This window comes from Saccopteryx bilineata, chromosome 3 (genome assembly GCF_036850765.1).
Source record: "Saccopteryx bilineata isolate mSacBil1 chromosome 3, mSacBil1_pri_phased_curated, whole genome shotgun sequence".
In the NCBI taxonomy this organism is placed as follows: Eukaryota; Metazoa; Chordata; class Mammalia; order Chiroptera; family Emballonuridae; genus Saccopteryx; species Saccopteryx bilineata.
In genome coordinates this window covers 291,199,777-291,214,249 of record NC_089492.1, presented here as the reverse complement: position 1 = coordinate 291,214,249, position 14,473 = coordinate 291,199,777, and the positions used below count along the sequence as shown (strand labels likewise).

Genomic DNA, 14,473 nt, shown 5'->3' with positions numbered 1-14,473 from the left:
CTAGGCCCCCCACCTTCCCTAACTTCCCGGAACTAACTGGTAGGGGATGCATGCAAGCCTCCTGCTCCGCGGGGCTGGCTTTTTCTGCCCGGACCGTATTCACCCCTAAGTGTGATTCGTGTTTGTGTCCCCACCTGCGCCTCGCAAACAGTAGGTGAACAATACAGGTGTGTGGAAGTTTGCCAGGCGCTCCAGGTGACGTGAAGACCCCGTGCAGCCAGAGAACCCAGTCTGCGCCAACTTGGCTCGCGCGCAGTTCCACGGGCGACAATGACGCGAGGGCCAGCCTGGGGACATCGGTTCAAAGACAGAAAACGGATCGCATGAGCACCAGAAGGCAGCGAAAGGCAGTTGCTGGCTGCCGAGGGCCGCTCGAAACTCGTTCCATTTGTGGGGCCTCTGTGGGGCGGAAGGGGTTGTAACCTTGAAGCCGCAGGCGTCGCGGTCCGGAGGGAAGCCTTGGCCCGAGGTGGTTTCTGGGCGCAGAGAGCAGTTCCGGGGGCACGCCCCACGTGTTGCCGTGGACACTCGCGCACACTTGCGCAAACACAACAGAATTCCGCACCGCAGGCCAGGAGCGGGTGGGGGCGAGGGAGGGAGCAGGGTGCGGGACACGACGCGTGAGCGTTTGTGTCCCCAGTTACTCCGCAGGTGCGATGGAGCACAGCCTCCGCCCCGGAAGAGCGCGGGCTGGGGCCCAGAGAGTCATGCCCAGAGGGTCCCAATGGAACCTCAGTGCTGCGCAGGGCGAGGGCGCCGCTGTGACCTCGGCTCGGTGAGTGGTTGGGGTGGCGCGCCCTCCTCAGCGGAGAAGTTCCGCTGGAGCCACCCGAACAAAAAGGACTTCACCCAGCTTCCGGCATTGGGGCCCGGACCCGCACACCTGCGCCCAGCAGGCCACAGCCGGAGTAGACACTTTGCGGATTGGTCCCCCCCGCCCACACACACACACCATGCGCGGCGCTTCCCCTGCGCGTGGATTCCAAGCGCCCCGAGCGAGCGCACAGGAGCCCAGTGCTAGGGGGGAGGAGAGGAGAGACCCGGGTGTCCGGGAAGGTGCGGCGTCTGGGAGAAAGGAAGGCGTCGGGACGCGGAGTCTGCGTCTCTACCCACCTCCTCGGCTCCCGCGCCCTTGCCCGCGCCCCCAAGCTGGCGGAGGGTCGTGGTTCACTCTCGCCAGCAGGACCCCGCACGGGATCCTGGTCCAGCCAGGTGGCCGCAGCTCTGCAGGGGTGACACCCGCCAAAAGGCGGCGGGAAGGAAGCGGGGCGGAGCTCGCCCGGGGACCCCGACTCGGATGCGGCCAGCTGGGGGGGCGGAGCGCCGGGCAGCAACCTCGGCCCCGGCCTGGCCCGGGAGCCCCGCGTTCTTCCCGCCCCGCCGGCCGCTGAAGGCGCTAACGCCCACTGCCACCCCCTCCCCGCGCGCCTCCCCTCGCAGCGCCCATATAACCCGCCTCGACGGGTCCACCGCCAACCCCACCTCCGTGCTTTGCGGCCAGGGCCCGGTGGACCCACGAAGGGGGTTACTTGGAGAATCCGGGGTCAGCGCCGGTCCAGCTCGGGTATCGATGCCCGGGATTCCGACGGCCACAGGTAGGCAGTGCAGGGATCCGGCGCCAGAGGGACCTGAGCGCGGCTCGGCTCCGCCTGCGGAGTTTGGAGCGCAGGGCAGAAGGCGCTTCAGCTAGTGGCTCCGAAGCTGGGAGCTAGTGACAGGGAGACCTTGCACTAACTGGGAGAGAGGGTGACATAGGGTATCGTCTAGAGTCCGACCGGCTCCTGGAACCGGCTCATGGGAAGGGACCCAGCCGGAGTAGAGCGGGAGAGGCGGGGTGCTGCCCGCAGCGCGGGGAGGGGGGCTCTTGGGGCCAGGAGCGTCCTTGCTGGGGTTCCCGGAGGGGCCTTCCTCCTGCTAAGCCCTCCTCATCCAGCTTCCAAGGGGAGGTTCCAACTGTGCTCTGGAGCGAGGCTCGGCCTGCAGGTTCGGTGGAAGTTGGGAGCTTGCCTGTTGCTGAGAAGCTCCTCCCAGCCCAGTGCCCACTCACTCGGTATCCTTGAGCGATTTTCTGGTGTGAAGGCCTTAGCCACTCACCCCCAAGCCCCGAGGTGCTCCCTAGACCAGGAGAACTCAGAGGCAGGAGGGACTGCCTCGCTGGATCCAGGAGTTGGTTACCAAGGAGATAGGTTCTAGAGGAGCGTCTCCTGGTGGCTCTAAGCTGGCCTGGGATGCCCTTCCCAGTCTGTTCCAGGTGGAGATGGGACGGGCGGCCTGGCAGCCTGGCTGGAGACAAGCCCTGTTCCTGGTTCCCCTCTCTCCTTGACCTCCTTCCCCCCCCCCCCCCCCACCAAGCCACTGTCCTTTTAGCCTTTAAACCAAGGAGCTATTCTTACCTTCTTACTCAGCCTGTATTTTTGTCTAGTCTCTGAACAGATATACCCAAAGTATGCACATGTCTACATAAATAGATAGGTGACAGGTAGACCATTGTCAACAAGCAAGGGACTGGGAAAACAGTGTGGGGCTAGCATCTGACCAGAGGCCATTCAGTCCAAATGTGCTGTGGTCTGTTAACTAAATACCTGGACATTCAGAGACCATCAACGCAACGGTTCGGCTGGGTTGGGTTTGCTGTCCTTGGTGTTTATCTGTTTAGCCTTAGTAATTAGCTTTGGGGAGAAATGAGTCCTGTAAGCCTACAGAACACTCATCGTCCCTTTGAGGTTTATAGAAGTCCAGCCACCCATCTTTCGATTATTCAATAAAATATTTTTTTAAAAAGGCATTGAATCAAGAACAAAAAGATAGCATGTTTGAAATTTTGCTACAGCATAAGAATTTAAGAATCATGCACACGCTTTTAGAAACAAGATATGAATGAATGAGTGAATACGCGAATAAAGAAATGTATCACAGACGCGCTTTGCCAGTGTTATGGTAACTGTTAGCTCCCTGGGGTTGTCATGACGGATGGCCACGAATGGAGTGGCTGTGGAGGTGTAGGGGTCAGCCCAGGCTGGAGGAGTCTCGGGAGGCCCCTCTGAGAGGGTGGGAATGAGAGAGGACCGCTTTGGGGAGAGGTCAGGTAGCAAGAAGGTGTCTTCTGGGATGAAGAGGGGAGAGAGGAGATATAGACACCAAAGGCAGGTCTCAGGCCACGGAGGGGACATTGCTGGCGGTCACTACAGGGTCAGTGGTTGGAAACTTTGTGAGCCTTGGAGACAGAATCAGATTTCCCCAAGACCTAGAGGAGCCAAGGATAAAGGCAGCTGGATCTGCCTCCCCCATCCCACCCCCAGACAAGCCTGGGAAGGGGAGGGGCACAGAGGGGCAGCAACACCGTGCTGGCACGCCCAGCCCCACTCACCACTGTCTGCCCTCGTGTTTGGGTGCCAGGATGAGTACCAACAGGAGGCGTTTGAGCGGGCCGTCTCTGATGCACCTGCCGATAGGGGTGATAGAGCCGTGTGTTTGGGCACCCACCCCCACCCACAGGTGGGCTCTAAAGCTGGAACGTACCAGCCATGCCGGCCAGGTGCTGGAGTCAGGCCGGCCACAGTTGCTGCTACTCTTGGTGCGGAGCGAGCAGCCACTGGGGCCCTGAGCTAGTGGTACAAATCCTGACTCCACCGTGGCCATGGTCAAGTCCCCGGACTTCTGCTCCGTAGGAAGAGGTGGGGGTCATGAGCCTGCTTCCCTATGTTGTAGGAGCCTCTGCCTCCTCTCTCTGGGGAGGTCACAGCCTTCTCTTCTCTGAGTGGCCCTTGGGAACACACCTGAGAACCCCAGAGGGCAGACCCGAGGTGCCCAGGAAAGGCTGGTCCAGCCCCACCCCCTCCCTCTAGGTGGGAACCAAGGGCGTGGGTATTACCAGTACTGCCTCCCATCGGCCAACGTGCAGGGCTTGACTGGGCAGCCTGGCTTGCTGTCTTCTGTGACCCTGCACAGAGTGGAGGCACATGGAAAGGACCTGTCCCTGATGTCCTCACCCACTGCCATCTGGTGAATCACCCCCAGAGACTTTGGGGGTGTGGGGAGGGTACTGGGGGTGCTAATTACTCATCTGCTGCTCCGAAGTGCTAGGCCCTGGGCGGGTGGGGGGGGTGTGGCGGTTGATAGGCGCAGGTATCTCAGGAAGCATCTGGCTAATTGGGCAGGTGCCTTCCAGGGAGAGGGATGCCTGGGTTGAATTGTATCGTTTAAAGTGGGCAGGGAAGATGGCCCCTCACCATGCCCACCAATTTCCTGGGACTTGACCACATGGGCTGTGTTTTCTACTGGGCTGAAACGCATGAGAAATATCTCGGGGTTTCTCTTTTGCAGACTCCTGGCCTCAGGGTTCACCTAGGCAGGGCCCACCTGCCAGACAAAGGCTGCTCTGGCCCGCTCCCTCGGGGCTGGGTCGTGGGGGGGGGCAGTGTGGCGGGGGCAAGCTGGTGTGAGGCCAAGGCAGGCAGCCAGGGAGTCTCCCTGTCAGTCCTGCCTCTCTGTGCTGTCAGGAGGGTGGGGCTGGGTGGCCACAGAGAGGGGTTCTGCTGCAGAGAAGGCAGCAGCCCTCCCTCCCTAGATGCCGTTGGGGCTGCCAGGGGAAAGCTGTGCCCCGGGCAGGACAACCGTTTATAAAGCAAATCACCTATTGGACCTGGCCGGTTGGCTCAGTGGTAGAGCATGGGCCTGGCATGTGGAAGTCCCTGGTTCAATTCCCAGCCAGGGCACACAGGAGAAGCGTCCATCTGCTTCTCCACCCCTCCCCCTCTCCTTCCTCTCTATCTATCTCTCTCTTCCCCTCCTGCAGCCAAGGCTCCATTGGAGCAAAGTTGGCCCAGGTGCTGAGGACGAGGATGGCTCCATGGCCTCCGCCTCAGGCGTGTTGCAACGCCCCAGATGGGCAGAGCATCGCCCCTTGGTGGGCGTGCCGGAAAGATCCCAATCGGGTGCATGCGGGAGTCTGTCTCTCTGCCTCCCCACTTCTCACTTCAGAAAAATACAAAAAAAAATGAGTAAATAAAAAGCAAATCACCTAGACCTGCTTCCTGCGAGAGTGGGGGATGCCTGTCACAAGAGGGGCTGCTGGTCCTTAGCGTGTAAATCACAGGACCGCTGGTCTTCAGTGAGCTGTGACCAACTCTCTGTGATTAGAATGTGCCCTGCTTCCCGCGGTCAGTGAGGGCAAACAAAACCCACAATTAAGAGCCTCCTGTTGTTTTACTTTATTTTTTTGCCTTGAGGAGGGAGGCAAGCTCCAACTTGCTCCCAGGTTCTTAATTTTTGATCAGGGATGCTCCTTGTCTAATTATTTGGCAGTAATGAGGAGGCGACATTAAGTTGTGAACGAGTCCTCAAGCTCTTAGAAAGAAGCTGCAAATTAAAGAACGAAGGATTGGTCAATGGGGAGCTAATTGGATTAACATGAATATAGTGAATTCCGGTTAAAAAGAAAAAAAGAAAAAGCCAAATGGAAGGCTGAGGTGGGTGGGGTGTGATTGCAGGAGCACCCCGTACTCTCCCACATCTTCAGGTAAGTGACCGGAGTCCGGAGAAAGGGCCACGTGTGACAGTGTAACTTACAGCAAGCCATTTAAACATATAAAGCAGGTTTGAACCGAGAAAGCTAGAGATGACTGTGTGTATGAGACGTCCTGTCCCTGCGCTTGGCTGCTGGCTGTGTCATCAGAGTTCAGGACTTTCTGCCTGAGGTCACTGGGAGGGAGCCTCAGACCCTGACGTCCCCGAAGGCCCTTGCTTTTCTCTGCCGTTGTTCAAACTTCCATTATGTTTATCTCCTGACAGACTCACTCTCCATGGACTGGATGACCGTGGGGGTTCTGGGGAAGCCAGAGTCTGGGGATGATGACCCCGTGGGTGTGTCACCTGCCTTGTGGATGACCGTGGGGGTTCTGGGGAGGAAGCCGGGGTCTGGGGCTGGTGACCCCGTGGGTGTGTCACCTGCCTTGTGGATGACCGTGGGGGTTCTGGGGAGGAAGCCGGGGTCTGGGGCTGGTGACCCCGTGGGTGTGTCACCTGCCTTGCGGATGACCGTGGGGGTTCTGGGGAGGAAGCCGGGGTCTGGGGATGATGACCCCGTGGGTGTGTCACCTGCCTTGCGGATGACCGTGGGGGTTCTGGGGAGGAAGCCGGGGTCTGGGGATGATGACCCCGTGGGTGTGTCACCTGCCTTGCGGATGACCGTGGGGGTTCTGGGAAGGAAGCCGGGGTCTGGGGATGGTGACCCCGTGGGTGTGTCACCTGCCTTGCAGATGACCGTGGGGGTTCTGGGGAGGAAGCCGGGGTCTGGGGATGGTGACCCCGTGGGTGTGTCACCTGCCTTGCTCTGTCTGAACCCTTTAGTACCTTTTGAAATGTGTGCTATCCCAGGACGTGCCGTTGACAGGGATCCACGGTGGTAAGAGGTGACGAGCCATGGTGAGGGGGGACGACTATAGACTCCGCCGGAGGTGGGCGTGAATCCACCCCAGACCTGCTCGCTTGTTCTTGGGACCTCTCAGAGCTTGGCTTCTGTAAGATGAGGGGGAAATGTCTTCTCTTCCCCAGAAGGGGAGGGTGGGGACAGCAGACAGTTCAGCACCCCCGGTCGCAGGGAGTGCCACCCAAGGCCATCATCCGGGCGCCTCATAACTGGGCCTCGGGGCTCTTTGAGGACCCTATGAGGAGTTGGTGGGGCCTTTTTAACTGGATGTGCCCTGCCCCACCTCATGGTCCAAATTAAACCATAGGCCCACCATCCCTTGTCTCATACCCTTGGGCTCTGGGTGGTTCAGAATGCAGATTTTAAAAACTTTCTTTTAGAAAAGTAACAGTTCCTGAATCCTGTATTCTATAATGCTACCCAGGGATCTGATAGAAACACCCCACAGTCAAGCTCACCTGTGCGTCTGTGACCATGTTCATGGTCTCGACATTAAGTGGGTCACAAAATACCCGGAGGGAAGGAATCATTGTGTGTCCCCAGCTTCTCGGATTTCACAATTCAGACAAGGGATGCGGTGCTGAGCTCCGCGGTATATGTCACTGAGGACTTGGTTTGTTCACTGATCATTCCTTACTGCCCGCCTGCAGCTCACCAGGTCCTGTTCTGGGGGCTAGGGGCCAGCAGCCTCGCCCTTCAGTGACATCAGGGCCCAGGCAGCCCGAGTGGGAGGCAGGGTGGCCAGCAAGCACTCCGGGAGGCTACACCCAGGGCTCACCGGAGGGCCAGTCTCCCCTGCCAAGGGCTGGGAGCAGGTGGTCACCCTGAGAACATCCTCTGTTCAGGGCCAGGGGTGGAGACAGGTGGCGACCACCAAGCAAGATGGGTGGTGCTTGGATCTAAAAAGTCGGGACCAGCGGAAGCAGAAGCACCGTCTGGAAGCAGCCAGAGAGCAGGGCTGATGGGCTCCACCAGCAGGCGGGCTAGAAGTAGCTAGTGGCACTCACAAGACACAGGCAGCTGGCATTGCCCAGAATGGATGTCTACGTATAGGGGGAGGCATTTTGTAATAATTTTTAGTTGAGGCTGCGGCCAGGCTGTGGCTGCCACTGCGCTGTTGACTAATGTACCTGAGAAAGTTACATAGTATCTGTGCCTTGAGTTTCTCATCTGTGAAAAGGAAGGTGATAGTGTTTCTCATGGGGTGGATGTGTGAGGAGGGCTAGGTGACTGATGTATATAACTTGTAAAATGCTAAAAGTCATGCCTGGTGCATCCTGAGCAGTATTTTGAGGTGTGTGTGGGAGAGCTATGAAGGATTTACTGTGTCCATGGAGGTCTGTCTGCTGTTTGACTCGCAAACACAGTTCCAGGGACTCATCCCTGTTCACGGGGAGCTGCTGGGTGAATACTGAGGTGTGGAAGAAGCAAAGGACGGGGTAGGGGGGGTATGTAACACCGAGAGGTAGGAGGGGTCCCCCTGCCCCACTTGCCCATTTTGCCTGCCCCTTGGCTGTTAGCCCGCAAAACCTCTGACCTCAGAGAGGTGTGTTCTGAGTCATCAAGCAGGAGTGGGGAGCGCTAGAAACCCCTCAGCCTCAGAAATGAGTAAGCACAGCACCTGGGCTCACAGCGGCCTCAGGGTCTGCGCCAATAGGCCAGCGCGCAGCAGGGTTTCCGCCTGAAGGCCCTGGAGCTTTCGCGGAGCCCTCGCTGAGCACTCACCAGGTGACATGCCGTTGGAAAAAGGACCTTGGTGACAGCAGAAGGATGGCTCCCCAAAGTTGACCCACGTCCCTACCTGTCACTAGGACCTATGACTGTGCTCAATTTCACGTGGCGAGAGGGACTGTGACTAAGTCAAAGGTCTTGAGGTGGGTAACGGTCCGAGAGTGTCTGGAGGGCCAGTGTCTCACAGTTTCTTGTAAGAGGGAAGAGAGGTGGGGTTTCAGGGTCAGGAATATGACCACGGAAGCAGGGAGCAGAGGGAGCACTTGGAAGGTGGAGGGAGGGTCCCTGAGCCAGGAATCAGGGCGGAGGCTGGAGAAAGGCAGGGAAAGAGATGTCCTGGAGGCCCCAGGAGGAGCCTGCCCTGCCCACACTGTGATTCTAGTCCTGCGAGACTCACTTTGGACTTCCGACCTCCAGATCTGTAGGAGAATAAATGTGTTTTTGAAGCCGCTAACCGCCTGGTCCTTTATTGCGGCAGCGATAGGAGCCTGAGACAACGTGCCTAGCTTCCCTTTGGCTCTCATCCCATCAAATAAACAAGGTCTTACCTGAATGAAGGTCACACCTGGACCTTCTGGCTTATCCTCGGGTCCTGGCTCGAACAAGGTTGCCTCGGGGAGAGCTTCGCAGCCCGTGTGCCATGGGGGAGAAGGTGCGCTGATACACGTTGAGCTGCTGCTGAGTGCCCCCACCCAGGTGGTGGCCGAGGTCCAGCTGTGGCCACCACTCAGCAGCTGTGCAGAGGGAGAGCAGGGTAACGTCAACCTGAAGAGTGTGGGGCTGTGTCTCTGGCCTCTCAGCCACAGGGCCAGCCCCCAGCCTCTCTGTGGGGAAGAGGGTGGGGTAGGGGCTGTGCCAGGAGGTCACCCCCCAACCCCTGGATGCGCCCATTCCTCTTGGAATGGGCAGTGGGTGCCCGGTTCAGAGTCGCTGGTGCAGCCACGCTCCCAGAGTGCACGCCCACAGACTGCACCTGGCGCGGGCCCTGTACCTGGTGTGGGGCTCTATGCACAGATGTGTCCGTGTGGAGCCCGCAGGTGCCGTCTGACATTTTCACAGGAGCAGCCCCTGAGTGGGAGCCACTTTCCCCAGGTGACTGGCATAACGCTGGCCTCCCCTGGTTGCCCCGGGGCATCCCACCAGCGTCTCCCACAAGCATGTGCTCGCACACGTGTGTACACGTATGTGCCTGTTAATAGGGCAAATACAGTTGAATGTCAGCAATTTCCTGGTTGAAAAATTGAGTCCGTATTTGTCAGAACCCCTCCTGTCACACGGCAGGTGACATGGCACCGCCTGCGGGCTGTAGTTGGGCCAGAGGACAGACTGACTCAGGTTGGGGACAGAGTCCCTGTACCCTTCCCTCGACTTCTGTGTGTTTGGGGATTTCCAGGGCGAGGAGCAGAAGAGAAGCGTGCAGACACAGGGGTGGGGCAGCGGCCTTGACCCCAGGGGGTCAAGGGGACTGGAGCCTGGTCTATTCTTCCCCCTCTAGCTTGGGTTCCCACGGCGGGCCGGGGCTCACCAGGCGGAGGGCACAGCTCTGGGAGCACCGGAGCCAGCCGAGGCCCCAGGGCTCCAGGCCATGCTCCGCCCCGGCCTGCCCCAGGCTTTGGGCTGGCCACACGGCTCCAATGTCATCACCTAGGTTACCGGGACGCTGCTGCCACCGCCTGCCTGTCGAGCCACGAGCAAGCCGTGGCGGGGCCTCCTGGCCACCTTCCCTCCACACAGACCCTCCTGGCCCAGTCTCTGCCAAGGTAGGCTTGGGTTTGGCCTGGCCCTCCTGTGCCAGGCACCGGCTTCAGGTCCTGCTGCCGCCTTCCTCGGGGCCACCCAGGGTGCCGAGCCCTCTCCCCACTGCCTGCCGCCCGGTGCCTGTTGCAGGGTGCCCTGGAGCAGGGGCGGCAGACAAGCTGGCTGGTCGCTAGGCCAGTGTGTGGAGGTCATGCCAGTGAGTCCCCTGGTGGGACCTGGGTGAGCAGGAGCGGCCCCAGCTTCCTGGCACTCGTGGGAACCAACTGCCCCCAGAGGGACTGAGGTGCAACCCGCATGGTCTCGGGTCTGGGCACCAACTGAGCAGGGGCAGAACTGGCATTGACGCTACGGCCTCCCACGCTGGGACCCACCAGGAACTCTCTCTACCTCTCACCCCAGAGGGACCGAGCAATGCCCAGGCAGACAGGTCCAGGGGCTTGCCCCGCTAGGGGCCACGTCTCCTGGCCTCCTGGGAGAAACCCGGGGCCTGCCTTCCCAGCTCCCTTCCTCAGCACGGGGCCCCAAGGGCTGCCCTGGCCTCCCTGGCTTCCTCCAGCTGCCCGCAGGGCACCCCCAAGTCCTGGACATTTGGGGGGTTGGGGAGCCCACGCTCTGTGTCTGGCCCACCTGCCACTGCTGTTCTGCTTATGGGCTGGACTCCTAAGGCCAGAGGTCCTCAGGGTCCCATCCCACTTGAGGGGAGCAGCTGGTATGGGGGAGTGCTGTGAGAGAGGCGGTGTGTGTGTGTGTGTGTGTGTGTGTGTGTGTACACGAGTGAGCGAGCGTGCACCCAGATGGTAGTGAGGGGGACAACAGGCAAGCTGAGCGCCTGGTTCCCATCCCTGCACCCAATGCCACTCAAGTAGCACGGAGGGTGAGAGGGTGAGGAACTGACCGAGAGGTGACTAACCCTCAGGTATGCAAATGGTCCCCACAGACAGACGGGCACCCACGCCTGGCGCAGCTGAGGCGCCCCGGAACGTGCGTACATGTAGGTTAGTGCAGAGGGCGCCCGAGCCCGCGGCGGGTCGAAGGGCGTTCTCTCCAACGCGCGTCGGCCGATGGGAATCAGCTAGGAAGGGTGTCCTGAGACAGGAATCATGCCCTCACCCCTCTGTCTGCTCCGGCCCCTCCAGCACCATCCGCGTGGTCCGTGTTCCCCTTACCTCACCCAGACCCGCCAAGGCCTGCCTCGCTCCAGGCTCTCCAGGCCCACAATGTGCCCGCCAGGGTGCCCTCCACAGAAATGTCACTGCATCTCTCTGGGAGCCACGCCCCAGAACTGACTCCCTGGGGCCCACAGATTTGGAGGCCAACCTTGGCTGAGACCTCCGGGGGGGGGGGCCCAGGTGGCTCTCCCCCCTCCCTCACTGTTCCTGCTGCCTCCTGACCTGAGGGCTGTGGGTGCTTCTGTAGGGACATCCGGAGGGAGGTGGGGTGTGGCAAGGCCTTCCTCCCCGGGTGACCTGAAGGGTTAACCTCAATAAATGCAGAGGCACCCGGGCTGGGGCTGGCACAGAGGAGGTACAGTAGATTCTGGGTGACCTCGTCAGGAAGACCATCCAGGGTTGGGGGCAGAGACAGATGCCCTTGGTGGCAGGGTCCAGGGAGGGGGTGTGGGCTGAGGCCGTGTCCTCTAGGACAGTGGTCCCCAATCTTTTTTGGGCCACGGACCAGTTTAATGTCAGAAAATATTTTCACGGACTGGCCTTTAGGGTGGGATGAATAAATGTATCACGTGACCAAGACAAGCATCAAGAGTGAGTCTTAGACGGATGTAACAGAGGGAATCTGGTCATTTTTTAAAAATAAAACATCTTTCAGACTTAGATGTAAATAAAATGGAAATAATGTAAGTTATTTATTCTTTCTCTGTGGTCCGGTATCAAATGGCCCACGGACCAGTACCGGTCTGTGGCCTGGGGGTTGGGGACCACTGATTTAGAACACGGATGGAAACTTCTGCAGCAAGTGAGGGGCACATGGACCGAGGTCATGGCAGCCTCTGCAGGGTGGGGGCGCATCTGAGTGGGGTGTTCCCTTTAAAGGGTGGGATACGTCCTGAGAAGGGTGCCCAGGTGGGAACCACACCTGGGAACGACTTCCAGGGCCCCGTTGAAGGAGCACGTGTGCTTGGCTGGGGAAGAGAAGATTCCAGCTGCAGAGCAGCTTCCCTGATGGTGGCCACTGGCCTGCAGAAGTGTGATCCCTTGGGGCAGAAAGAGGGCTGAGGCCGGGGACTGCGAGAGACAGACGGAAAAAGCCGGGGTGCCTAGTAGCCCAGTGGGCGAACAGGTGGTGCCTGGTCAGGACAGGACTCCACCGTGACACCCTCCCTGGTGGTTCCCAAGTCTTCTCCAACAATGGCAACTGTTAGTCCTGAGGGGCCTCTGCCCATCTCCTGCACACACGGGCACACGGACTGCCCCCCTGCTGTGTGTACGGGCCACGCTTGGGCTCTGGGGGTGCGGCAGTGACTGAGCCCTCGGGGGACTGGCCTCTGGTGGAGGGAGATGACAGGAAGCAGGGTCTGTCTGTCCAGGGCTGGCAAGGGCTCCCGGAGGACGTCTCCTGCTGCGGTGTGTTGGTCCCTCACATGCCACCTGCGCTGGGGTTGCGCTCTGCCACGGAGCCTGAGGATGGTGCCGGTTCCCGAGGGCGGCTCAAGGGCTAGCCCAGGGGAGTCTGAGTGCAGAGCCACAGCCAGCGGAGGGGGTGGGGGCCCTGGAGGCTCCACAGGTCAGGAAGATGTCTTCCTACTCAGGGCTGGCTGAAATCAGCGCTAGAGGGTCCCCAGGGTCGGGGACAGGATCTCACCCACCTGGGGCACAGGTGAGAAATAAGCAGGGAAACTGGCCACGGGGCTGCTGTCATCACAGGAGGGGCGGGGGTGAGGACGCTGGGGCCGGGGTGGCTCTGCTTTGGAGGGGGATGACCCAGGGTTCTGGAGCTATGTATCAGCGGGGCTTGACGACAGCAGAGAGTCCAAGAAGTCTAGAGTGTGCCAAGCCGCCACCCACTCCTCGGCCACCCCTGCCATCCCCAGGAACATGCCAGGGTAGAAAGCTCAAACACAAACATCTGCTCTGACTGCACGCTTCTCTTCACCTCCAACCCCACAAGGCTTCTGGCTCTGTGCTGCTCCTCCTGGCTCCCCTTCCGGCTTCCCCTGCTTGTCTGAACCCCATCACCAACTCCGACACCCACACCTCTGCCAGCAACCTTCCGGCCCAAACCCCTGCACCTGCTCCGGCAGTGGCTGGGTGCTGCCACAGAAGTCCCCACGGAGATACAACTGGCTCAGGGGCACTGAACTGTCCATCCATGACCTGCCCCTTCTTAGACCGAGGCCTCCCCCACCTACCAGCGTCAGGCACCCTGCCAACCCCCACCGGCCTCTTCTCAGAGAAAGCTCACCTGTACCAGGGACCTTGAGACCTCCTGCCACCCGACCCCTCCTCCTGGTGTCCCGCCTGGGAAGCCCAAGCAAGCATAGACTCTGCTGCCCTAGCAGGCAGGTGACGTAGCACCCACCTTGGCAAGCCCCTGTAAGGGCACATGGAATTTCTGCTGTGATGGGGTGCTGGGTCCCCCCTCATTCTGTAGGTGCCTCATGCCTTGTTCCTCGAGAGACCGGAGACAGGGGGAGGCCTCTGCCCAGGAGTCAGGGCCGGGGCAGCAACCAGACCTGGCCCCCCTGCCGCCCCTGGGGACTGGAGCCTGGTCTATTCTTCCCCCTGCAGCTGCCACCCTGATACTAAGTAACCCTTGGTCAATTGTAATCTGCCACCACGATACTAAGTAACCCTTGGTCAATTGCAACTTGCTACTCTTTTGCTACTGTTGACTGAGCCCCTTGCAGGCGCCCTGATCAGCAGCCTGCTGGGTACACTGCAGAAAACAGAGGCTCGGAACGGACAGGATACCTGTCCAGGGTCACAGAGGGGCAGAGGTGGGCTGTGTGCACCTAGGGGGACTGGGGGACAGTGTCGGACAGTGCCGACCAGCAGGGCGGGAAACCATGGGTCCAGGTATGACCTGTGTATGTTGGGGTGAGGGGGGATGGAAGGATGGCTAGAAGAGGTCAGCAGAGGGCAGAGTGGGCCTCGGATGAGTGTAGGACCTCAGGGGATTTCCTTGGGAAGGATGCGTGGTGTGTGGTTGTGCAGGTGGAAATGCGGGTTGGAAAACTTTGCCCTCCTCTGAGGGAACAAGCTAGGTAGAGTTCAGGGGTCAAGAGCAAGGACATTAGAGCCAGACTGCTGGGTTTTACTCTTTGCCTGGACTAGCTGTGTGTCCTTGCGTGGGTGATCTAACCTCTCTGTGCGCGTTTCCATCTGGCTCGGAAAAATGAGACATGTGCAGCACTCGTGGGATGGGGCTGCAGCCACCTGGGCTTCTAGCGAAGCTTATTTTCTGTTTCGTTTCGTCTGCACGTGTTCCTCTACCGGGGAGCTGGTTGGTGGCAGCCCCTTCTGCAGGGCACGGGGCCATTGCTGTTGGGTCCCCAAGACTCTGCTCTCCCAGCTACGCACTTCTCCTGGCAAAGGCCCTCAA

At 59.8% G+C, this 14,473-nt stretch overlaps 1 protein-coding gene across 3 annotated transcripts in view; it reads left to right on the top strand.

Moving 5' to 3' along the window:
- The first annotated feature begins 593 nt into the window (after positions 1-593).
- TP73 (tumor protein p73) overlaps positions 594-14,473 on the top strand; it is a 56,112-nt gene continuing 42,232 nt past the window's right edge. Inside the window, exon 1 of one of the 3 annotated variants that reach the window (XM_066270628.1) lies at positions 594-775. In XM_066270628.1, coding sequence (XP_066126725.1) covers positions 725-775 — 51 coding nt within the window. In that variant the 5' untranslated portion in view covers positions 594-724. Of the gene's footprint in view, positions 776-1,522; positions 1,596-9,878; positions 9,919-14,473 lie in introns of those variants that run through there. The other 2 variants (XM_066270630.1, XM_066270629.1) reach the window with 2 other exon arrangements.